The sequence below is a fragment of the Coenobita brevimanus genome, chromosome 86, assembly GCF_032717465.1.
Source record: "Coenobita brevimanus isolate Jiangsu-jjx chromosome 86, ASM3271746v2, whole genome shotgun sequence".
Taxonomy (NCBI): Eukaryota; Metazoa; Arthropoda; class Malacostraca; order Decapoda; family Coenobitidae; genus Coenobita; species Coenobita brevimanus.
Window position 1 is genome coordinate 21,490,751 of NC_137039.1, and position 26,397 is coordinate 21,517,147.

General features: G+C 43.2%; 1 protein-coding gene across 1 annotated transcript in view; it reads right to left on the reverse strand.

The window, feature by feature from the left end:
• Positions 1–8,757: 8,757 nt before the first annotated feature.
• Positions 8,758–26,397, reverse strand: part of scat (VPS54 subunit of GARP complex scat) — a 127,871-nt gene continuing 110,231 nt past the window's right edge. Inside the window, exons 17-21 of the mRNA XM_080280659.1 lie at positions 17,637–18,087; positions 17,219–17,387; positions 10,547–10,738; positions 10,321–10,418; positions 8,758–9,840 (exon numbers count right to left, since the gene is read on the reverse strand). Coding sequence (XP_080136785.1) covers positions 9,732–9,840; positions 10,321–10,418; positions 10,547–10,738; positions 17,219–17,387; positions 17,637–18,087 — 1,019 coding nt within the window. The 3' untranslated portion in view covers positions 8,758–9,731. The remainder of the gene's footprint in view (positions 9,841–10,320; positions 10,419–10,546; positions 10,739–17,218; positions 17,388–17,636; positions 18,088–26,397) is intronic.

A 26,397-nucleotide genomic window follows, 5' to 3' on the forward strand; every position in this document is an offset into this window, starting at 1 on the left:
GGGACGACAGCTGACGTATATGGAAATGTTCCTGACTCGTCTGGTTCCCTTTCATATATTGATGTCCCCTATATTAGGTTGTGCCTCGACTGACAGTCACCAGGTGATGAGTGCAGGTATGTAATGTAGAAAGGCATTACATATCTGTAGTCGATGGCGTTCTGTTAGTCGAGGTATTTTTACCATTAGTGTAGGTCTAGCTATTTGTCTCTGTAGGATTTAGTATAGGTTAGCGATTTGTCTGTTAGGTGATTAGTTTTAGGGTCTTTAGATTAGTTTGTCTTTATATTATAAGGTATAAAAAAATAAAAAACCAAGAAAAAATTAAAAAAATAAAAATAGAAAAAAAATAAAAATAAATAAGATTAAAATTATTATATATATATGTACGTTTGCATGAAAGTGTGTCTGTATGTATGCATGGAAGTGTGTGTGTGTGTGTGTGTGTGTATGTGTATGTATGTATATATATATGTTTGTATATATATGTATATATGTTTAAATGTATATACATATATATATATATATACTGTATATACACGGCCTTAATAACCAGGGGCTTCGGCCCCAATGGTTGATAGGCCGGAAAATAAAAAAAAAAAAAAAAAAAAAAAAAGCTCATGCTTTTGACGGGCCCGCGCACCCTCACCTCAGGTGTTCACAGAAAGTTCTCTTGTATGGGGGGACTGGGATAATTACAATAAAGTTCATTCTCTGCCCTGCCAACACTGAGTTCTTGTGGGCTACTATCGACTACACTGTTCTTCACTTAGTCACTGTTCACTGTTCTTTTTTTTCCGACTTGTTCTTGACACAGGAGGAGGGGGAAGTCACTGTTTTCCTATATCTCCTAAGTAACGTTCACTCTGGGTCACACTCGTAGGTTGGGTGCAAGGAGGCTCTCCCGTCTGGGGGCCTCGACCTGATAGGCGGCCCTCGTGCTGGGGCCGCATCGGTGTGGTGCAGGGAGGCCCTCTGGTCTGGGGGCCTCGACCTGATAGGTGGCCCTCGGGACTGGGACCAAACAGCCGGAGTAGTCGGGCCTGTCGTCTTTGGCTCCGTGGAGTGAGGGGGCCCGGATCGCCTTCATCAGGAGCTGGAGAGTCTGGCCTGGGTGTCCTGGGACTGCGGGCACCAAGGGGGAGAGGCGCCATCAGGACTGGGCTGCGGCAGCGTCTCCTTCGGGGTTCGGGCAGGAACAAGGAACTCCCGGGCGTAGGCGGTAAGCCCGATATCGGGCCTTGCCACCACTCTAGCATCTCCTCCGGGGCTATATTCCCGGGTGGTGACGAAGGGCTTCCACAAGGGAAAGAGGCTGGAGAGAGACTCACGTCACTCGTGTCCTCTCTAGTACGTCCTGAGGCCGGAGCCTTGGGTCGCCTTACCCTGATACGTACTCTGGCTGTAGCTGTGAACTTGCCCGGCGTACGAGGAACAACTGAAGGGCGTACTAGGCCGTCCCTTCCCCGCCACGTGTATAGACCGTCGGCGCGGTGTTGCTCCCGTAGTAGGGGACAAGCCAGAGTGAGGGGCACAGAGGCCACACTCTCTCCAGTACGAACTGAAACTACCTTCAAGGGCTTCTCTACCCTGGTACGTGCCCCGGCCGGAGCCGAGTGCCTACCAGTTTTACTGAGAACAACTGAAGGGCGTACTAGGCCGTCCCCTCCCCGCCACGTATATAGACCGTCGGCGCGGCGTTGCTCCCGTAATAGGGAAGGGCTACACGTATGGTAGCAGGGGCTCTTTACCCTGGTCCGCACTCTGGCCGTAGCCGGAAGCTGATCTGTCCGATCAGGAACAACTGAAGGGCGTACTAGGCCGTCCCTTCCTCACCGTGTATATAGACCGTCGGCACGGTGTTGCTCCTGAAGGAGAGAACAGCAAGAGAGGGATGCACTGGGGCAACTCTCTGGTGTACTAAGGCCGGAGCCTTGGGTCGCCTTATCCTTTGTACACTTTGTCAGGCCATAGCCTTGGGCCTCCTGCCCTACAGGGTGTAACAAAGCCGTCAATACGGTGTTACCTGGGACTGAAACTTGTTCAGTCCCACCCCTATTCTGCCCTACAGGGTGTAACAAAGCCGTCAATACGGTGTTACCTGGGACTGAAACTTGTTCAGTCCCACCCCTATTCTGACGACCATTGCTCCGCCCGCAATGTAGTTTCCTTTCCCTGGTCACCTGGGGTTGGGGCAATTGCGGGGAACAGGGGCCCAGGATCGTAGTGTCCTGGTGACCCTCTTGATCGGGGTCACTAACCCCACCGTTGTGTCCTCCTGGGGTCGTGGTGCGGTGGCGGCCCGGTGGTGGGGTGGGGGGTCGTGAGGTGAGAGGTCCAGCGGCGGGCACGGCGGGCATTTTAATGTTTATTCTTTTTATCCAAACAATATGATGCACAACTTGTCGAGTTATTTAAGATTATTTTGTCACTTTTTCACTCGTCCCCGCCCCGGAGGGGCTCAGGCAAGGAGGATGAAGAAAAGACTTAATTGAACTGGAGAGCAGGAAGAATATGAAGATGACGCTGGGAAAGAGGAGGAGGCTAGAACTGGAAGAAGAGGACGACGAGTCTGGCACTGAGGCAGGAGCAAGGGAATGGCACCGGATTCGAGGAGGCTGAAGAGGAAGAGTATGGCACTGAGCAGGAAGAGCAGGAGGAGAAGGAAGTGCCTGATACTGCGTATGAGGAGGAAGAAGAGAATGAGGAAGATGAGGAGGAGAGGGAAGGTAGCACTAGGTGGGAGAAAAGGAGGAGAAAGAGAGAAGAGGTTGCCACTGGAAAATTTAAGAAATTCTCTCACACTCTCTCCCATTCATTTACCGGGGTGGGGCACGGTGGCTCAGTGGTAAAGCATCGGAGTCGTGATCGGGGGATTGCGAGTTCGAGCCTCGCCCGGGACTGCCGTGCTGGGAGTGGTAGCGCGCTCCTGTAACCTAGCGGGGCTATATGGCCATAGTTGCCTAGCTCGGGGATTAAATCCCTAACTTAATTTAATCATTCACTTACCACACACACACTCATGCACCACATGCAAGTGCATGTGCATGAACACTTACTCATTCACTCACCCCCCCCACACACACAGTTTTCTTAACATCTGCTATATGAAGTACAATATTACGATTGTATTTTTTTCTACTGTATGGGGAAATGAATTTCCCGAGCAAGACTGATAGATCATGTAGCCCTGCTAGGTGACGGGACAGCGCTACCTTCTCCAGCAGGGCAGCTACCCGGGCGGGGTGCAAATTCTCAACCCTTTGGTCTCGAGTCAGGCGCTCTACCACTGAGCCACCCCGTCCCCAGTATGGTTGCACTTCACAGTTAAAAATCATTCCTCACCTTGACAGGGATCACATCAAGCTCACATTTCTTTGAACAAGTCAAATTTAAACCAAACTTTTAGCTAAAATTACCAAATGGATGGTTATACTGTATCTGGATGAGGGATCAGGCTTCCAGAAGCCTGAGTGGTGAGTGAATTTGTGGCCCATTTCATTGGGGATGCTGTTGATTAGTTCTATTTTTTTTTTAGTCCTTACAAAATGACAATAGAACTAACAGGCTCTGCTTCAACTCCTGAACCCTGTGATGTCAAAAAACTTGCTACAGTACTTTAGCTTCCCTCAGGATCAGATTTACAGGGGTTTAACCATACAAGGGTCGATGAGCTTTGCTCAGTACCTTCTATAAATTAAACTCACACTATGGACCCTCATGTTCCACTTGTGTGACAGCCAGGTACATTAATTCCTACATGTAATTATGTTAATGATGAAGCAAACAATAGTCCCTGTTCTGGATTTACCACAAGGCCAGTCACATTTGCTTTGTAATTTAGTAAGTTGTGCATGGAAAAATAGAGATGAATTTGATTTCCCTTTCAAGATCCTCCTCTTGCAGGTTTTAAGGTTACTGGGGATTGATTCATCAGATGATTGTTTCCACTTATAGACTACTTGTTCTGCTTTAGGTGGCACCTGCTTGAAGATTTGATTGCCATCATCATACTTTCCTTAAAGGAGAAATGGGAGAGAAGGAAAGAAGGGCCTGTGGAAATATGAAATAACTTGTTTTTCTCTCCTAGTCTGGCTAAAAGAACCTTCTCCAGCAGGTAGTATTTGTAGCCTTTGGGCTACACATTCTGAATAAGTCAGTAAACTGTGATTTAGAGTAAAATATTCTGTTTCCTGGTTTAAAGGATATGGTGCAATAGTACTGCCCTCCCTTCTCTATGTTCCCTCCTTCACATCACCTCATACTTTTTACACTGATACAGTAGAAGTCCTTTAATTCGATCATCAATAATCCAAATATCCCAGTGCTCCAAATTTCCTAGGCAAAATTTTTCTAATTCTTCTGATCTTTTTTTCGAACTTTTCTGAGCTTTATCTAAGGATTTGTATGGTTTGGACTTCTCTTGGACTTGGATGTACCAGCCGGCAACTATTCATTTACATTTCTATGCATTTCCAGTGAGTAAAACTATAACTCTTATAATTTTAAGTGTTTATTTAACCCTTAAAGTACTAATAGGATTGAAACACCCACCCCAACAGGAAACCACGGAAGGGGTGTCGCAACACCCACCCCATGGAGGAGCCACGTGCGGGATGGCGGCGTGGCGCAACACCCATCCCAGGGGCAGACCACACGGAGGCGCATACGGTGCGCAAAGGGCCCAATGAAGACAGGCCTATGTCCCCCACTATCTGGCACCCTTCTTCCCCTCTATGGAGCCACCTGGCAGACTACTCGCCAGGATCGGGGTAGGACTTGTAGAGATACAGTTCCAGCCAACATTGTGACAATGGCCGCCGTCTGCATTGGGGAAGAGTAGGCTACTGTACGCTCTTCAGCTACTACCCCCTGCAGGACCAAGGCGAGGTCCACTGTCTTCACCAGGGAAGTAACGGTCACCGTATGCCTTTCACCTGCAGCCACTCCTTGGAACAGCATCGTGGTGACAGCCACCGTCCGCACCGGGAGGAGGCTGGCCACCATACGTCTCCCTGCTGTGACCACAGAGAAGGGTAGAAACGCAGTGATGGCCACCATCTGCACCGGGGAAGGATCGGCCACCGTCCGTCCTTCTTCTACCACCTCCTAAGGGAGCAGGACTTCGGCGACGGCCACATTCCACGCCGGAAAGGGTCGTCCACCATATGCCCTTCACCTGCTGTCCCAGGGGTATTAGAACCACGGCAATGGCCACCATCCACCCCGCAGAGGGATCGGCCACTGTATGTCCCTCGTTTGCTGTCCCTATGACTCTCCTCACGGAGGACATCCCTTGCTTGCCTCACCACCCACCCAGAGGCCACGTGGGACACCCTTCTCTCTCTCCCTGCAAAGGCTGTTCCCAGGCGGAGTTGCAGCTGGAGGAGACATGGCGAGGCCCCCTGGTGAGTCTGGGGATCCGTGCCCTGCAGCCAGTGCCCCACCGACACCCCTCGCTGTCAGACTCCAGGAGGAAGGGACGCCACAGGCAGCACCTGATGGCAACTCGACCTGAGCAAGACTGCAGCCCCCAGTCACCCATGGGTGCCCCCAGGACCCCGGGGCATGACCCCCCCAGCCCCATCGGCAAGCATCCCTCCTCCAGGACTGGGCATAGACAAGTGCACCTGCTCGGTCCCCAGTCCCAAGGGCCGTCTTCCCCACCAAGGCCCCACTAGGGACAGGCCTCCCTCCACGCCACCCAACAGCCTACTCCAGATGCCCCAGCCCCTGGCAGTGGTCCCGTGCCTCCTGCGGGAGGGTACACCTGAAGAGATTCCTCCCACACCTGGACGACACCTGTGAGCAGCCCAAATCCACAGCAGCCCGAACCAGAGTCCACCTGTCGTACTGTGATTCTTAACTGTACAGTATAGTGTGTAATATGAGTATTGTATTCAGTTTTGAGTTGTAACTAAGGCAATATACATGTAAGGATGGTTGACCTGAGTTTTTATGCCCTGTTCCTCTAGTTGCATGCTCTAGACCTGATCTCGAAGGGAACCCCAGCTCAGTAGCTCGTGTTCAAAGGACAAGAAGTTGACCCTTGAACATGTAGCATAACAAGGATCAATCAATCCTTTTCCAGAATTTCACCTGATGCCTAATAGGATCAATAGAGGAGCCTTTGTAAAAAACTGCTGACACTAGGTTTTGGCCCAATTGTGATGTATATCAATGCAAACCAAAGAGAACTACGTCTTGAAGAGGGAGGGGGGAGGATCCGGATCCCTACCCATGGTGGTGGTGGGGAGGGAGGGGGGGTGATTCCCCCACCGCCCTCTCGCCACCTACCTCAACCCCAAACCTATTGTTCCCTCTCCCCCTCCCTCGCTTGTGACTGGACTCACAGCTCCTCCTATCAACTCTATAAAGCTGATTTTTCCATGCCACACTCCCCCCCACCATCCTCCCTCATTCTCCCCCCCTCCATTCCTTCATACTCCCTCCACTTCCAGTTACTTTCTTGCTGTGGCTACATGGTAAACATTTGACATAATTATGAGAATGATATATACATTTTCTGGTGTGTACAATCAACATCTTTCATTCTGTAATACCAAAATTAGTGTTCGTGCAATTTTTTTTTTCTCTCCCTATATGCAAGGGTTGCCAGTGTCAATTTTTGATGATCTTTGACGGCCTATAGCTCAGTAACTAGTTGAGTCTACAGTGCTATGGTTTGCAGCATAAGGTGTGTAAATTCAATCTCTAAACCTTGGGCATAAAACTTTTTACTTCTGTAAGAGCAAAAAAATTGGGTCAATATACAGATTTTCACGCATGTACAGTCGAAAGAATCCAGGCCTTTAGAGGTTAATGATCATGTACATATTTCTAATGTTTTCAAAGGTCCCTCCCAATAGTCTGAAAAAATAGTTGGAACAACCCTTGATCCCCTGCCATTTGGATTACAGGACTTTTACTGCATATGGCATGAAAACATAGGCAAACAATTGAAAAGCACGGTGCTTGCAGCATGCATCTTGTGCTGGAACTCACAGGACAAGTCCAAGAAGAGGTTTATGGGTCGAGTGCCTTGCTGGTAATGTTTTTTTTCATAATCCTCTTCTCTGCCAAGTTACCTAAAATACAGGAAGCCTATTCTAGGACCAGCACAGGGCACCATACAAAGCCTAGAGGCACTACACCCCTTGATCCAGCAAACAGAGGGTTTTACAGTCAGCCCCGAACATCCAAAAACAAAGACCCACATCTCTGCCTTATCAGTGAAAGGTCTTGGAGGGGGGGGGGGGAGTACTTAGTTTACCAATTACTTATATTCCACATACACCAATAAGTTGTGATGGAAAATAAATTTGCACTGTTATTTGTTTAGAGTGAAAATACATGAATATACATTTCTTTCCTCACTGCTTTGCATTCACTAGCAGGTAAACTGACCTCATTTACAATCAACCAATGCGCCTGGCATGGTACAATCATCCATGCTTCAAGTATGTGCATACTTGACCACAGAGTGCTTAATTTATTGTTTATTTATGGTGCATTTATGATAATGCTGAAAAGGTCAGGGCTCAGTGACAGCTCAGATACCTCTGCAGCAATGCTCATTTCCAGCTACACATCTCAATCTCACTTTTAATGAATAATAATACCTTAAACATGCCTTAAGTGTTTGGTTTCTTGGTAACATGCTGGGGTACTGTAAGGTTATGACTGATGAAATGAGGAAATGGCAGATGAGTAGCCACTAATTGATGCCTAAGGACCATTATATGTCAGACTGTTAGACCCATCTTTGGGAACAATAGTAATCCTGGTGTAGGCAGCTGGTGTCACTTGACTCAGGTGTCCATTCACCTTTTGTGGGTTGGAAGGTTAAATGAGTACTAGGATAACACCTGGGTGAAGTAGCTGTGGAAACCTGGATGATGCAGTGGCCTTGTATTTCAGGGTACTGGGTGAAGAATCCACAACAGATTTAAAGGCCTATGTTATAGAGATGAGTGTCATGGCTAACCACCTCATGGCGTCTGCCCCAGTTTACCTTTACCGTTTCACAGGCATCACACACTAGCAAACATTATCCATTTGTGACGAGTCTTGTAACCTAATCCTCGCACATGTCTGGGGTCGACTTATTCTAAATCCTGCCAACATATAAGGAGGATTTGTTGTACATCACAATCCTTTAGTTTTCAGGGTGAGGGAAGGAATACCCCCAGTACCATCCATCATCTTTACTGTGTTTAATATTTAATGGAATGACCTATGATCCAGGTATGTATTCTCATGGGCTAAGAAGGCTTTCTGGCACCTTATCTAAACAAATACCCTCAGTACCATCCAGAGTTCTACCAGTAACTACTGAGCCTCACAGATATTTTTTCAATTCTATTACTGTCATCTAATTATTTCATTCAGCTTTGAACAGACTTTTCAAAGTCAAAGGATTACAAATAGCCTTAACTCCATCAGCACAAGCAGCATTTCCTAAGTTCAATAAAATCAAAGCAAAATGGACATCATGCAGATTTAAGGAGTTAATATTTATGATCTAAAGATTTTTTCCTCAGCATTTACTTTTGCCTGTTTATCCTTACTATTGTCTTCCACACCTATTACATCTTTTTTATAGTAACAATGATGGCATTAATACCACACAACTGAAAATTACTATGTCACACATGGAAATTTTGGTAATGAATAGGTGGTATAAAGCCTCCTAAGCTGATGATAATACAGCTCCATGTGACTAGCTTCATAACAATAACCAAGTGCCAAAGAATATGATGTCATTAATTACATATAATATACTAATCTTTTATTTTTTTACAGACATTACTGGTTCTTGAAAATTTATCTGAAACTGACAGGGTGGAAATGTTACAATACTTGTTTTGGAAATTAACAATGTCTAAAAGAAATTGGGAATCCTGCCTTTGGAGTCTTTCCAAAACTTTGTACCTGTAATTACTTTTGTGAATGTACAAACTATGCGGCAAGTCTGCATATCAATTTCCAAGGCATAGCCAACTTTTATTGATACATAATTCATCTTTGCAGGGTCTACCTTGCTTTCAAACTTTTTTGACACTGGCAACATAAAGCTACATTACCTGCTTAACTAATTAAAAATACATTATCATATGAAATATAACAATCACATCTGTTTTGTTGTCAAACTGCACAAACCAGGTTACTAGAGAATCACCAGCTAATTATCACTTCACCAATTACAATACATACCATAGTATCAGGAATGTACCGAACAATGTAAAAATACACACATCCTCTCACACATATCATAATATACACCTGTGCTAAGTTCAATGAACATCTGAATAAATAATGATTTAAACTTGTCTAGTTAATGATCCCTGAATCTTCAAAATCGGGCCGGTAAAGTCTGATATGAAAATGTAAATTCTCATGACAGACCTGGTATCAGAAATTGAACTGTACATTAAAAACTAAATTATCTGGATAACTACAGACTGTACAAGTTTGATGATAAGTATTTACAAAAGCTAACTATACAGATACTCTTTACATATTCTAGTTTTAAAAAATATTTTCCACATACAAAATCTGAACAGCTACTTTCTTACACTGTATTTGTTCCTCACTGACATCTTTAGATTCTGACTATTAAGACGTCACACATACAATAATACTGCAATAAATATTTCCTGTGGAACTCTCATTTCTAACCAAATAAATGATAATTTTGCGCATGAATGGAGTCACCAATGACTGCTACTTCACCGGGGAGGCCACAACCCTATTGTAAACTCCTCTTGCGACACCAGCCCGCTCAACCCCAGACCCTCCAGGTGGTTGAAGTAGAAGGTGAGCTCACTGGTAACAACCCTATAGAATAAATGGTTCATCAAGACAATGAATTTTGTCAATCATTCCTCAGTTCAATGAGCTCACTGGTAAAAACACTGCAGAGTGATTTGGTCAAGACAATGAATACAATCACTGCTAAGACACTCCACTCAGTGAGCTCACTGGTAACAACCCTGCAGTGTACTATGGTCATCAACACATCACATATTGATTCTCAATGCTAAAACTATTAGTGTAATATTAAGACATTACAGCTGGCCAATTTATATTACAGTAGGCTACAAGAAAATGAATCTTAGCTGTTATGAATATTAATGAAACCTTATGTATATCAAGCAATTAAAAGCAATGTCAAATCAGATACAGACAGAAACTGAAAATACAATACTTATTAGAACTGGTTGATCCCCAGACCAAACTGTCTGATATGGTGTGGGCAGCATTCTAACACCAAAAGGGTGAAACACTGACAGTACAAAATATTGTGCATTAACATACCAGCTCTGAGGTCCAACAGATGAAACATTCAGCCGTACAAGATGGAAGCGCAATTTTTCTCTCAAAGAAGCCGTGATTTTTTCAAATAGCTGATACTTCTGAAAAAGGCAATGGTAGAGGAAGCTAGAAAGCTGTTAAACTGTTCATGAAAGAAAAAATATTTCCTCAAGTATTCCCACTAGGTATAATAACTGAAAAGCTCTCATAAAACACATGGTAACCATACCTGTGGTGGGGGCAAAACACCAGAGACAGTTTCATTCAATTTGGTCACTGCTTTCAATATTCCATTAAAGGCAGCAGAGGGAACAGGCGATCGAGCCTCCCATGTTGACAGCTGTCGCTCTAGCGTGTTGCTCATCACTCCAACTATTTTGGTTTCTATTGCATCACAGTGTTCACGATACTCACGCATTACCTGTGCAGTGCAGAAGTTTCCATGAAATTTAAGGCCAATACATCATTCTAGTTTTGCATAATTCACCTGATAATCAAACAAAAATATGAGTGATTAAAGGTACAGTCATTTTCAACCACTGCACAATCTCATTTGCATAGAACAGGGTACCAGTCTCTCTCCCATACTCACTGGCTTCTCTCTCCTCTCCATCATTGCTCAATCCCTCCTATCCATGGGTGACCCCTGAGATTCTTGTGCCGTAAAGGTTAACTTTACAAACCTTTACAGCTGGCAGCAGCACCTTTTGATTTCTCTCCTCTCCATTCTTCTGCCCCTTTTCCTTCACCTGTCACTTCTTTGTCTCACTCTTTTTTCTTTTCCTCATTTATGCATTCTCCCTCTTCCTTTTTCTGTCACTTTTATTGCTCTCTCTTTATTCACTTTCTCTTTCTTTCCTTTCCTCCTCCTGTTTTTCTCTCTTTCCTGTTTCCTTTCTCTCTTACTGTTCTATTCTTCTTTCTTCTCCTGCTTTTGTTTCTCAGCTTGTCCACTCTTAGTCTTTCACTCTGACTGGTATTCTCTCTCTCTTTATCTACCACAATTCTCTTAGTTTTATCTTGAATACCACAATCATACAAGATAAACCTCCACATTGTCCTCTCTCCATTCCCATGTTACTGTAATAATTCAAAGCATCTTTCTCAGGAGGCAATTTGTTTGTGACCACCCCTTACGGGATTAAGGCGTCCGGCAATAGATAGATAGATAGATCTTTCTCTGCATGACATGTAATCAACCAGCTCATTTATGCATTCTCTCCAGTCACTCTGTAATTCAGGTCTCTCTGTGCTTAAAAAAAATGAATTACTGATGCATAACCTTTCCTGACATGTTCTTCAGTTGCCTTCCATTATCATTTTCCAAACACACACTGTTATGACCTCTTAGAGGCAGTCCCTGGTACCTGATCTATTGATAATCAATTTTTCATTACTCTGTACAGTAAACCCTCCATAAGTCGGAACCCTTTTAGTTGGGATTATGCTTAAGTCAGCATGGCACATGATATTTGTTGATGAAAATACAGTACGGTAATTTTAATTTTTTGAAAAAAATCATTGTAAAAATCCTGGAAATATTCCCCTAAGTCGTAAAATGTTGTGTAATGGAAACCTAATCTCGATATGACACACCAGGTTCATCATGTTTTAGCCTGATAGGGTTCAGCATCAGCTTCCCGCCTCAGTCTAGCATCTGCCACCACCAACATGCAGCCTCCTAACCAGTGTGTCCTCAGAGTTGCCTGCACTAATTTTTAGCTGTGACTCTGATAGTGATTAATTTTGTATACAATAGTGCTTTACAGCAGTGATTAAGGCCTGTATATAAAGTGTAATAGTGTTCTCAAGGCCTGCATATAAAGTGTAAGGTAGTGCAGTTGTGATCATGGTTAGAAAATGTTGCACAGAAGTGAAAACATTGCAGAGAAGAGATCATGGGCCCCCCTAACACCTCTATAGCCTACCAAAAGGCCCTCCTTATGCTTGGATTACACCTTCTGCAAACAAAGTAAATGATTTTTTTTTTCCGGGTAGTCAGGAGGCCTCACACTTTCCATAAGTTGGAATGGCCTCAGCCCCTATTATACTGACTTACAGAGGTTTTACTCTATTTCCATTTTCTGCACCAAATCCATTTGCATTTGCAAATCCATTTTCATTTACCTGAATCCCCCCCCCAAAAAAAAAAAAAATAATAATTTTATAAGCTGCTAGACACAATGAAATGCCCAGTCTATCCATGTGTTATTTAATGTTATATGAATTCTGTTGCAGATGTTGTGCTTCTATGTGTGTGTAATTATAACTGGATATGTACTCTGGGGGTGACTGAAGTAACACATGATAACCCTGTAATATATGACCGATGGATAAACTCATCTATGACCCAAGTGTCATTCTGCATGGAGTTCCTCTTTTTCAAGTAGTTATTACTGGTTATATACTGGGGGGTGACCAAAGTCACACTTGTCAATCCTGTGCAGAATGGCCAACAGACATAACCCTATTTAACCCATGTGTTACTGAGTGTGACTCGAATCTGGTGCTTGTGCCGTGCTTGTTTGTGTCATTATGACTGGATATTTGCTTGGAAGGGAGGTGAATAAAGTTACACATGGGTAACCCTCTATGGCCACCTAACATAACCATACATAACCTATGTGTTACTGAGTGTAATCAGAATTATTGTGCTAGTACTATGTTGCTGGCAGTTTGTAATAATATAAGTGGATATATATACTCTGAGGGGAGTTAATAGCTACACGAGAGTAAATTTCTGCTGCCACCTGACATGACCCCACTGAACCCATATCATAACCTATTTGCTGTCCAAATATTATTTTCAGAGCTATCTTTACTTAATCCCTTCAAATAACAGGGGTTACTTGTACATCATTTACAGAATCAGTATCAATTCTCCCATTTATCTCACCAATCATGAACACCAGCTACTTGACAGGCACTATGCTAAGGGGATTAATCCCCGAGCTAGACCTCATCAGATCATATAGCCCTGCTGGGGTTACAGGAGAGCACAACCCCTCCGAGCACAGCAGCTACTGGGCGGGGCGCGAACTCGCAACCTCACGATTACGAGCCCGACACCCTACTCCCGAGCTACCGCGCTCCCCGGCACTATGCTAAGTGAATGCATTTTTTGTGAGGCAATCCTTCCGAGTGTGAGGTTCCTATACTTTTGCTGTAGATAATACTAACATACAAAGGAAAAGTTAAAATACTGTATTTAAAATCAACCACAAAAATGGCTGACATGCCAATACAGCATTTGAAAAAAATATATACCGTATTTCGCGGCATGTAAGACGCAGCATTGTGAAAGACGCACCCTGATTCTGGCAGGGCAGTTCTGTGAAAAAAAAGTTTGCCCCAACCAAGACTGCAGTAAGGTTTCTTGATAAGAGCCATTACCACACAGATACACACTCACCTTTCAGAATCTATTCATTACTGATCATCAGCCTTTGGTTTCTTTTTTTATATACAAAGAATGGTACAGGAAAAGAAAACAATGCCCCTTCTTGACAAAACGTGACTGATATGAGCCACTATCACTTAGATACAACACTCACCTTTCAGAATCTATTCAGAACTGCTCATCATCCTTTAGTTTCTTCTTTTATGTACAAAGAATGATACAGGAAAAGAGAAAACAAAACCCCATCTTAACAAAATGTGACTTCAAACCAAACCACAAGGCCATCTCAATTTTGTTGATAAATATGTATCAGTAAACTGATATAAACACTGTTTTTAATATTTTATGAATTTAAAACCACAAATGAAGTCAATAAACTCTATTCTTTCATTCACTGACGAAAACATAAAATACAATGAATGTTCACATCAGTTCATTTATCCTAAAAGAACCCCGTCATATTCCACACCTGTTACGGAATTTCCTCACATTGCCTTGACTCAAGCACAATATCAGACGACTACCATCATTAATCATGCACTCTAACCTGTAATTACCTCCACAAATAATATAAAAAGGTAGCACTTGTAAATACACAAATTACAATGTTTTACAACCAAAGTTCAATATAGCAAGGCTGCTTGGGAACAGGATAGACAGCTGTTTTTACTCTCTTCTCTCAGTATCACTCCTTCACTGTCAGCTATGTTTGCCTTGCAGCATCAACAATTAAAAATGTATGCTTCACTGATCATAATTTACTATAAACATTCATTTCAAAACATACTATGGTGAAAACATCCATTGTTACACCTTAGTAACACTGCTGCCTCCCAGTCGCTAGACAGCAGTCTCTACCCCTTCCTCTCAGTATCACTTCCTCACTGTCAGCGATGTTTCCCTTGCAGCATCAACAGTTAAAAATACGTTCTTCACTGATCACAATTTACTAAAAACAGACATTCATCTCAAAACATGTCGAGAATGGTGAAACTATCTCTTAGCAACACTGCTGCATCCCAAGCGCTACACAACTGGCTCAACCCTCTTCTCCCAGTATCACTCCCTTACTGTCAGCTGTTTTCCTTGCAGCATCAACAATTAAAATGCATATTTCTCTTACCAGAATTTGCTAAAAACAGATATCCATCTCAAAACATTCGAGTACTGTGAAAACATCCATTTTTGGTCTTAACACTGCTGCCTCCTAGTCGCTATGGTACACACACACACACACGCATACATGTACACACCACATGCAACATTCGCTCACCTCTGAAACATTTACATCAGTCCGTTTTGGAGTACCCAGTGGCTTTATTATATGCCAAAAACATCAAAATGTATTTGGTTGTTCAATATAAATATCATCACTTAAGGATATGAAACATCTCAAACAATTTATTCATCCAAACATCGTCAGTGCAAGACTAAAGGTGTACAGGACCATTGATCCTAAATTTTCCATGGTTGCATCTGTCATGATCACCTAAAACCCATATTCACTTCATATTACTGACATGGTGAAAATTTCACTCGTCTTCAAATCCTGAGAATTCATCACTACTTCCCCCGAGTCCTGAAGCATCACTGGAAGTCATCACCACAGTCATCATCACTGTTTCACTGTCACTTTCATACAGTAAATGGTCCTCAGTACCATCCATTGAATTGCTCATACCACACCATACGATTTTAACTTGGCAATCGTTTTAACTGAGCACAGGCGATATTCAGACTTGGGGCATTTGATACAGCCCACATTAACCTCAGTACATGTTTCCTGAACTGAATAAAATCATATGGCGAGCATGAATAAACTACCCTATAAAATACATTGCTGGGCTGAAGGGATTATAATAAGCGGATTATCAGTTCCCTAGCCTGACTCTTCCCATTTCTACTTCCTTAACTACACCTACACCAAACTCTCACCTACACCTTAGGATTCTGGTCGTTTCGGCCGTAACGTCCAAAATGGCAAAAGATTTTACAACCTAACCTAACCTAACCTAACCTAACAAATTTGGACGTTACGGCCTAAATGATCCCCATTGCCGATCATGAGAGCTTTGCTTAGGCAGCAGAGATGCAGAGAGTGAACGTTGTCGATCATTCTGATCGCTTCGTCTGCTAAGAATACAACAGAAATAGCGGACGCTGATATGAATGCCCGTCAGGCACTGCTATTTCAGATATTGCATCAGTTATGCTACTCAGTGAATTTTATCCTATTTTCATAACAAAATACTGTAATTGGGTGTGCCCTGAGTTGCATAGACATTGCTAAAGTACTTCACTTGGCTGAAAAAAGTGAAGCTGTAACTTCGTTAGCTTGCTAGAGTAGGGTGTACGCTAGACACTAAACTGCTAAGTTGCTAAACCGCTAAACCCCTTGACGGTATTGGCCAGTTGAGCTGAAAACAATCCCGTGAATGCTTAGTGTTCTTGAACTTGCATGTTTTAATATCTGCTGCATATATACACTCACAAAATGTCTCAAAAGTAACTGACCTAATTAGGGTTACTGAATTTCCATATGTGACGAAAGTCTGTTTTGATGACTTGGCAGTTTCACTAGCCAGCATCTCTCCAGTATGATTGCTTTGCTAGTTAGTGAATGGATGGCAAGCAAAGTGGTCATGATTGCCTTTCAGAAGGTTAGCAGACAGTTCACCAGTGAGCACGTTAGCTTGTTATAGTAGGGTGTACGCTAGACACTAAACTGCTAAGTTGCTAAACCGCTAAACCTCTTGACGGTATTGGCCAGTTGAGCTGAAAACAAACCGTGGATGCTTTGTGTTTTTGAACTTCCGTGTTTTAATATCTGCTGCATATATACACTCACAAAATGTCACAAAAGTAACTGACCTAATTAGGGTTACTGTATTTCCATACGTGACGAAAGTCTGTTTTGATGACTTACAGTTTCACTAGCCAGCATCTCTCCAGTATGATTGCTTTGCTAGTTAGTGAATGGATGGCAAGCAAAGTGGTCATGATTGCCTTTCAGAAGGTTAGCAGACGGTTCACCAGTGATCATGTACGTTAGCTTGCTGGAATAGTGCGGATGCTAAACTGTTAAATTGCTAAACCGCTAAATATCTTCACGATGTTAGCCAGTTGAGCTGTAAACAAACCCGCGAAAGTTTTGTGTTTCTGATCTCGCGTGTTTCTTAAAATCTGCTGCATATACACACTAGTGTATATTATTTTTAAAAATAAAATCAAGTCTGCATACTGTAGAAAACACCTGTGGTTGCTAAGCATTGAGATGATCATCTTTATAAGAGTTTCTTCTCAGTGAAGCCTAACTAACCTGCCTTAGTCTAACGTGCAGGACGCATGGGGATATTTTAAGGTAACTTTGAGACAAAAAAGTGCGTCTTATATGCCGCGAAATACGGTATATAAACTTACGGGATTATGGCGTCTGGCAATAGGTAGGTAGGTAGGATATAAAGCATCCTCAATTACTTACAGCTTTGGATAAATATTTACCTGGTCTACATTTTTCTCCACTATATCTGGGTCAAGCAGAGCAGAGAAGTGTGTATTGACCCGAGGCATTAAAGTCAAGAGCAGTTGTAAGGAGCGCCATGCCAATGCAAGATTTCTGATTGTAATTGTTTTCAATCCAAGAGCCACTGCTCCTGCTTCAATCAACAGTCTGAAAGGAGATATTCATTAAGAAAATAAAAAATGATTATTAAACTCAGTTCGCCTCAAGTACTGTATAGTTGCAATCATCAGTTCCTTTATAAATGATTAATTAGCATAAGAGCCTAATGATACCTTTCCTGGAAAACAGTACTATTCAAGGTTAGACTTGTCCTTCATGAGTTCAGACCAAGATTTTTAAAAAATCACTATTTACACGAAAACTGCTGAATCAGCACATGATATATTCCATATATACCTGCATGTGTCTGAATTAAACCTCCTGAGCAAGTCTGTGAGGCGAGTAAGTAACTGCTGTGCGGCAAGCCTCAGGGTGGATGCACATTCACTGTACTCCACGATAAGCCTCACGACCACCACACACACTCCTACCACCACATACTCCTCCCCACCCACTATCACCCCACCAACCCCACTGCCGTTGATATCCGCTAAACTGGCAAGACTTGTGGTGCTGGCATTTGGGTCAGGCATACCGTTACTGACATTAGGGGTGGAGTAAGATTTAGGAAGGATGGTGGTGGTGGCAGTGGAAGCACTACAGGAGGTAGCAGGAGTGGTGGTGGAGGAAGCACATGTCGCTGAGGCAGCAGTGGAGGAAGCACAAGTGGTTGTGGAGATGGCTGGTCCTCGGATATTCGACTCATTGCCATTGTCCAGCTGAGTGGCTGGGGGTGTCACCAGTGTGTCTGTTGGAGGAATAAGAGCAAGCTATTTCATCTACTGGCATACTTACTCCCATATATCCATCTATCATCCAGTCCTTCACTGCCCCATCTGGAACATCAAGGCCTCGTGCTAGGCTACTCAGTCAAAACCTTTAGAGTAAAACTGACCAGTTGCTTGCCCTTGATGTTAGTATGTCAGCAGTAAACTCCAAACATCCCTTAAACCTTTCTGTACCACACCCAGCATATTATATAAAATGTAATGACCTGAATATGTATGTGAGCAGTAAACCCCAAACATTCCTCTGATTTAAACCTTTCTGTACCACATCAAGTATATGGTACTGTATTATATAAAATGCAATGATCTGATGAACTATACCATTATGAATGAATCTGACATCATCATTATTATTCTGCCAGTTTCATATTTACAAGGGCAGGGAGATTTTTTTTTTTTTTTTTTTTGAGAAACTATGAAGATGAATGACTCTATTGTACGTGCAAAATTCACTATGAGTCTGCTTGCAACACAAGTGCTGGACACAAGGGTCACCATATTCATAAGCCAATCAATTACAGCAAGAGAATATCTTTAGGACCACATACTCATCAGACTGGGAAGTTCCCAAACACATCTTCCTTACTAGTTTAGGTCTCGTTATGCTGTATTAACATGCTTCTGTATGTTAATTATGCTCTTAGGTTATGTTGAAAGACTGTTTGTGTTGTGATAAGTGTGGCACATGAGGTGAATAAATATATGATGTGGGAGGGGCTGCAATTTAGTGTGGACATAGTGAATTGCTTTTGAGTTGTATACTGTGTTGGTGATGATGCAGGGAAGGGTGATGGCAGCATTGTATTCTGGCTAGGTGTACTCATGTCTCTCCAAGTTCGGTAAAAGGGAGAGGATGTCTGATGGACATTCATGAGGAATGCTGTCTGGCTGCAGGTTCTGGATGGTTGTGGTGGCCATATGTTTTGTGAAGAGTTCTGCTGGGTGCAGAAAGAAAGATGTTGCTGTGGAATGTAGTACTGGGCAGTTGTTCATTTTCTGTTTCTTTGTGGAGAGGGGCGATGCACCATGAACTTACAAGGGTGGCATATAGCTTGAGCTAAAGAAATGAACTGTGTACCTCTTATGTTCACATAATCGTTGAATGGATTTATTCCTTGATGTAAGTAATCTGTATCTTTTGGTCTTGTGCACCCCACTAATTCTTTATCTTATGGCTCTGCTTCGATTCCCGGCATATTGGTAATGTATTTTCACTCTCATCTTAAATGTCACGACCAACTTGCCTAGCCCCAGGCTTGTACGCTTCTTATGGGGCAACGTAGGATTGGATGATGGATGATGGATGGATGATGGCTCTGCTTTATGTTTTTAGCTGCTTTTGCATGTTTGTGGTGATTAAGGTGGGGCTCGGCCTCTGTTGTACAAAGGCTATGCCTGTGAGAGTTTATGAGATAACTGTGCAATGATGTTGCTTTTATAGAATAAAGGTTATGTGTGTGTCCAACGTAAGTCCTAGCATTTGGGGATGTCTTTCCAGTGGGAGTGTTTGGTTAAAAAGGGATATTTGTTGGTGTAACCGAGATTCATGTCTTGTCTGGAGTGAATTAGGTGTTCAATTATTTTGTTGGTGAAGGAACTATTCTGTTTGTTTATGTCACTGCTTTACTGTTGGAGCTGGCCTGTTGCTAGGTGAGTTTTGGAATTTTATGCAGTTACCGCTTGGTCACTGATGTACGACAGTACAACAGCCATTTCTTACTGTTGTCTTACTGCAGGAGATGGGGTTGGCAGGTTGTGAAGGAAAAGGTTAAAAAATGAGTGAAAGGAGTCCTCTGGGACACTGCTGGATAGTTTTCATAAAATGAAACTCTGGCTTTAGAAAAATGGCTGAGTCAATCTGCCTAAGAGGAAGTTGGACAGCCATTTCTTAATGCTGTCTTTCATGCATGTGGTTTAAGATTTTGTATTATCAGGATGTGTCTAGGTACTGTATCAAAAGATCAGTGTACATCTATCACTGCTGGTGTGGTTCTTAACCCTTTAACCGCGAGTGTCATTCCAGAATGACATTGACAAAACTGGACCAAACCGCGGGTGTCATTCTGGAATGATCGTGAATATTTTGAACACCGCGCGTTTTTCCTGTGTGCAAATTGTCTCACGCAAGAGTAGCTGTCGAGTTCTATCACGCCAGCCATCCCACACCTCCCTCCTCCAACCCCGAGGGGGCCCCCCCCACCCCTGCCCTGACCCGCATCAGTCAGTATCTGTCCAGCTCTGTGCGTGAGAATGGCACTCCATCCCGACTCATCGTCGCTCGCTTCCTCCTCGAAAGTGGTCAGTGCTAGTGTGCCTTCTACCTCTACACCGGTGAAGGAACTGCCAACGGCGAGGCAGAAGGGGTTGAGCACTCCAGAAATTAGAACAGAGCTGGACAAAACTGTAAGTACTACTCTGGATTGTGGCAGTGAAAGTGATACACTTACAGCAAGTAGTGACGATTTTGCAGTGATTGGTGGTGAACCCTTTACCATTGACAGTGACAGTGATGAAAGTGATCGTGTTGTTTCCCCACCACCACCCCCAACTTACTCTGGGAAAGGGAAGGCGCCAATGGGGAAAACTGGTATTGCACGTGGGAAGGGAGTGAAGGGCAGACTTACGTCTCCTACACCAGGCCCTAGTAAGCATTTCCCATCACTTTCCTGTTCCCCTAGCCCTATTGCCCTCACATCATCTTCATCTTCTGCCATGCCCTCTCCTCAGTCTACATCATCTGAGGAATACGAATTCCCAGAGCCTGCAAAGCGAGGGAAGGCAGGCCGTGCAGGCCGTGCAGGCAGGGCAGGCCGGCCTAGAACAAAGGGGATGCGTGGCAGTTGGAGGGCAAAGCTGGGCGATAAGCGAGGTGATAAGCAGGGAAGAAAGGGTCAAGTTTCACCATGCACCAAGTCAGTAACCCCCCCGCCTGCCCCCCGCTCAGCTCCCTCACCCTCGCCACCCCCCCACTCACCGCCCCCGCACTCACCCCCCTCCCGCTCGCCTCCTGCCTCACCCCTCTCCCGCTCGCCTCCTGCCTCACCTCCTGCCTCACCCATTGCCTCCACCTCAGCTCCTTCTCACGGGGAAACGAGTGCAATGCGACCTGCCACTTCCACTGAACCACGCACAGGGAAGGTTGATGCATTTGTTTGGTCTGACGGTGCAGATTTTCAGCCACACAATCCGCCGTTTGATATGACAAATGCTGGAATACAGCCTGCCTTTCCATGCAACGCAGGAGATGATTTTGTGGACTACTTCCTGGCCTTCATGGATGACGAAATCGTGCAGCATGTCAGCGATGAGACCAAGAAGTATGCAGCTCAGTGTGCAGCAGAAGGGCTGGGACCTATTGGCTCACCAAAGCAAGTGTCGTGGTTGCCTGTCGGGATCAGAGAGCTGTATGTGATGCCCCATATCAAGAGACATGAGTTGGAGGAGTACTGGCTCGTGGATGACATTACTTCTATCCCAATATTCGGGAAGTATAGGTCACGGGATCGGTTCCGACAGCTGCTAGGATACCTGCACTTCGCTGACAATGGAAACCCGTCCCAAACTGACCCTTTGTGGAAAGTGAGGGATTTTCTCAACAGGATTAGGGATCGATTTATGCGATTTTTCCGTCCTATGCAGAAAGTCGTCATAGACGAATCCCTGGTATTGTTCAGAGGACGTCTCAAATCCATGCAGTACATCCCCAGCAAACGCCACCGCTTTGGGATAAAGTTCTTTGTGCTGTGTGACTGTGAGACGGGGTATATCCTGGATTTTGTCATCTACTCTGCTAGAACAATGGACGTGAACAGGAAAGACCCCCTTGGCTTCTCTGGCTCCGTTGTAAAAGTGCTGATGGAGAGGTATTTTGGTGGTAATCATGTGCTGTACACAGACAATTACTACACAGCACCGAAACTCTCCAAATACCTGGCTGAACACGGCATTGGCACTGTTGGCACTGTACGGAGCTATAGGAAAGAGTGGCCAAGTTTCCCAGAAGCATCATCCTCATCCAAGGGAGATGTGCACCTGAAGAAGTCAGACAAGCTTCTGGCGATCAGGTGGCATGACAAGAAGGTCGTGAATATGATCAGCACCATCCACAAGGGGGAATTGCAGAGAACTGGGAAGGTCAGCTACAGGATGGGAGAGCCAATCATGAAGCCTGATGCCGTCATTGATTACAATGTCAACATGAGACTTGTTGATAAGTCTGATATGATGATTGGCGAAATCGACTGTCTCAGGAGAAACACCCGATGGTACAGGAAGGCTTGCCTGCACATGCTCGATATGTGCAAGCTCAACGCCTTCATCCTCTACAAGACACAAGTCGGGGGCATAAGGCAACCATCCCTGAGACAGTTCTCCAAGACTGTCGTGCAGCAGCTGCTTGCACGATTTGGTCAGGTGACAGCATTGATCCCGAGGCGACACTCTGACACACAACCTGACCGTCTCGAGTGCCGCAATTACATGAGCCGGCACCAGCTTGTGAAATTGCCTCTTCCAGCAGGAGGCAGGTTGTCACAGGGCCGCTGCAGAGTATATCATAACACCACACGGAGGCCTCGGACGAGAAAAATGAGCACACACCAGTGCCTGGAATGCCAAGTCGCTCTCTGTGTGACTCCGTGCTTTGCCAAGTACCACTCTCTGAGTAAATACTGAAAGTGACAGTGATATACAGTGATGCGACAGTGACGTGCTTTACCAATAATTGTATAATGGATAATGTAGTAATAAGGGATATTTTGCCTAGAAAAAAATGTAAATATTGGCCAGTATAATAAGTGATATTGTAATAAGAGAATCTGTGGCACTTGTGTAATTCTGCGGCACTTGTGTAATTCTGTGATGCGACAGTGACGCAATATAGTAATAAGTGCTGTGTAAATATAATGTATATTGCCCAGATTATATGTAAAATAATATTAGAAGTTAGAAATAATGAAAAGATCGCCTGAAACGTCAGTGAGCAGGTGACGCCGCAGTGAAGTGAGGCGCAGCCGCAGTGAAGTGCCTTTTACCTACCTCAGTGAACACAGAGTGGGTGTTTATCGTATGTACGGTGTTCATATATGTTTATATTACTATTATGAGAGAGTGGTTGGCATTTGGTACTGGTGTGTGGGGCGTAAAATAGTGATTTTACACCCCTCACTTCTAACGGCACTGCCCGTCCTGTGAAAGTCAACAAAGTCATGAAACCTACATCAATGGAAAGCTGAAGGTTAGTACTTTCTAATGGTACCTTATTTTTTTCTCTAGCTTTATTCTGTGCAGAGTTATTAAGGTTTAAAGGTTTGTTTACATTTGGCTGAAACCCCAGCGGGAGAGGACAGTCAGACCAAAACAATACCCGCGGTTAAGGGGTTAATGGTGATTGCTTCTTGTTGAAGCCATCGCATGAGTTTGATGAGCTTGGAGAGGAGTATGGTGGTTACTTAGGCTAGAATCCATGGTGGGAGTTTGCCGTGATGTGGGGGAGTAATCTCTCCAAGATTCTGGATGGAGTAGTAATACTTTTCTGTATGATGAAGGACTATTAGGTGATTTACCTGGCTTCAATATAGGAATGATGACTGCTTATTTCCAGATATTTTGTTGAAGGTCCAAAAAGCTAAAAATTTCAGTGACTATGTAATGAAGCTATGGTACAGAGGAGGTTTAAGTGTGTATTTGAAACTGGTCTGGTCCTACTGCTTTGGAGTTTTTTGTGTTTTTGATGATTTGCTGGAACTGTTCTGAGGTAAATGAAGGGAATGTTTGTGTGTTTCCTTTTATTGTTCTGAGTTTTTGTGTAGTGGCTCTGTTTTGAGGCTTAGTGCTTTTTGAAGTATTGATGGATTTTACTCTACAAGGTTATCTGCTAGTTCCTTCATGCTGAGAATTATGCCATTACTGCTCAGTAAGGTCTCATGAAACAGAGGTGAGTTTTGAGGTGTGCTGATGGTTGTTACTCCTTTCAAAATATACTGGTCTGTTTGATGATTAAGGGCAACTACAATGTTTTTCCAGTCACCCTGTTTGAGTATTTTAATCAGTTCATTAATGGTGTTACTCAGGTTGTGCAAGTATGCCAGATCTGCTGGGGCCAGCTGTTTTTCTCTTTAATCTTTCTTTACATAATTTGTTGCTTCACTGAGGGGAGAAGTTAGAGCTGAAGCTTTTATTGCCACTAGGGATACGAGTTTCTGGTTGTTTTTGTTGCTCCAATGATGGTATTACCCATTTGGTCAATGCTTAGAAAAAATTTTTTCAGGTTGAAAATTTTTACTGCCTGTTTTTTGTCTTGTGTCAACCCTACTATGTTGGCGTTCTTGTAATTTGTGACGGTCTCCTTGCTTCTGACTGGATTTGCTTTTATCGTATATGATATTACAACACAATGGTAAAAAAAATATGACTCTTAAGCTCAATAATTACCCAGAATATGGATGGCACTGGATACGAAGTTACCACTCAATTTCTGATTCAAACTACAAGTCCATTTTTTCCCCCCTTTTTGCAGTTGACATATCCAAGCAGTGGGTCATAAGTCGTCTGAGTCAAGTGGAATTAACATGTCACTGTTTATCTACTAATGCTTGCATCAGACTCTCTCTACTCTGCAACTTTAAGTTTTATACTAATCAACAGTTGCAATGGCCTCCATGAAAAGGTCAGAAGCTTCTTTAACAACTCTCCAAAATCAGCGATAAAGAACAGAGACGTGAGCATAGAAAAAAAGAAAAGAAAAAAAAAAAAGGCACTGTATGACATTATTCTGATCCCTACTGTACTGTACAGTCGGCCTAAGAAGTGATGGCAGAGTATCTAGAAGATTTCGGTCAACGATAATGCACACACTCTTCCCTATATCTTTACAAAGTGAAACCTATTATGTAAAATTGGTACAGAAAACAAATAAATGCTACAGTACCGGCATATTTCAAAATTATAGGAATCAGCTAGCTAGTCACGATAAATGGGAAATCCTAAACAGAACTAATTGAATTTTCAGAACTATCGCTCAGGAACAGTCAGGAATAATTTGTGGAGTTCAGATTTAGTATGGTAACAAGCAATAGTTTTTTAGAAGTGTAAGACTGCAAAGAAATGGGCTTCAGTAAACAATTATAATCAGTCATTATTATTAATAAATTCATTTCCGTTACAACACCATTGGACAATATGAAGTCACTTATTTCCGTTTCTGTTTTCTCCATGGATGACGACAGAAAGCGGGAAAGTAGCGTACGTCAGTAGGCTATTTTGATGGTTTGATCAACAAGCACGAAAGGAGACAACTTTTACTTAATTACATGCAGACTGCATTTGGCCAGTTTTCCATTAAGAAAAATCTCTGGAAGATTTAACATAAGCCAGAGGACTATCGGTGAATAAAATATAAAGAGAGAACCTCGAAAAACTGCCTAGAATCGGAGCTCCTTGACGAATGTCAACTTGTCATAGCCTAGTATCCTCAGGGCATAAATGACTGGCAAGAGTAATAAAATGCAGAGCCTCATAAACAAATCACTGAGGTCAAAACTACCAAATCAGCATTTTCAGTTAAGTAGGACATAGCGGTTAATTAAAAAACAAAGCTATTACAGATTAAGAGATAGAGTGCTTTTGCATTACAAGAGTTTATAAACTCATGTTCTGGTCCTCTTCATTGTCTAGTGTAAGAGAAAGGGGTAAAAACTACCATACCTTCTTACAACTGAAAATAATTTAGAATCAACTGGGGATAAGGTAGCTACAGTAATTATAATTATTATAAGCAAGGGGAAACAAGAAATAAAAGGCAGAATGGTCTTGCTGCTACTGCAGGTAGGGTATCATTACTGAGAATAATTTCACTGTTATGGCATCCATGTTGCTATATCATCACCATGGCATTTGAAAATAGGGTGGTGCACTGCAGAGCATTGCAGTCACAAGGGTTGTCCTTAACTGGGCTTCGAAACTGCAGCATCTGTATTTCAAATCCTGGGAAGCAAATACATCTGGAACACTGATTTACAATGTGCACCACGCCCGGATTAATACATTACACATTCATTCAAATTGGGAAACGCATCTAAGTGTTAACTTCTAATATATCGTTGGCCCATGTTATTCATTTTACATAATTCTTAGAGTGATATAATATATATATTATTTAATGTGACGTGATGAAGGCACAGACTTTTTACACTATATTCACTAAGTTTTCATTGAACGAATGGCAGTGCAGAGTGACCGAAACAATCTGAAACTCTGCCATCACTTCTTGG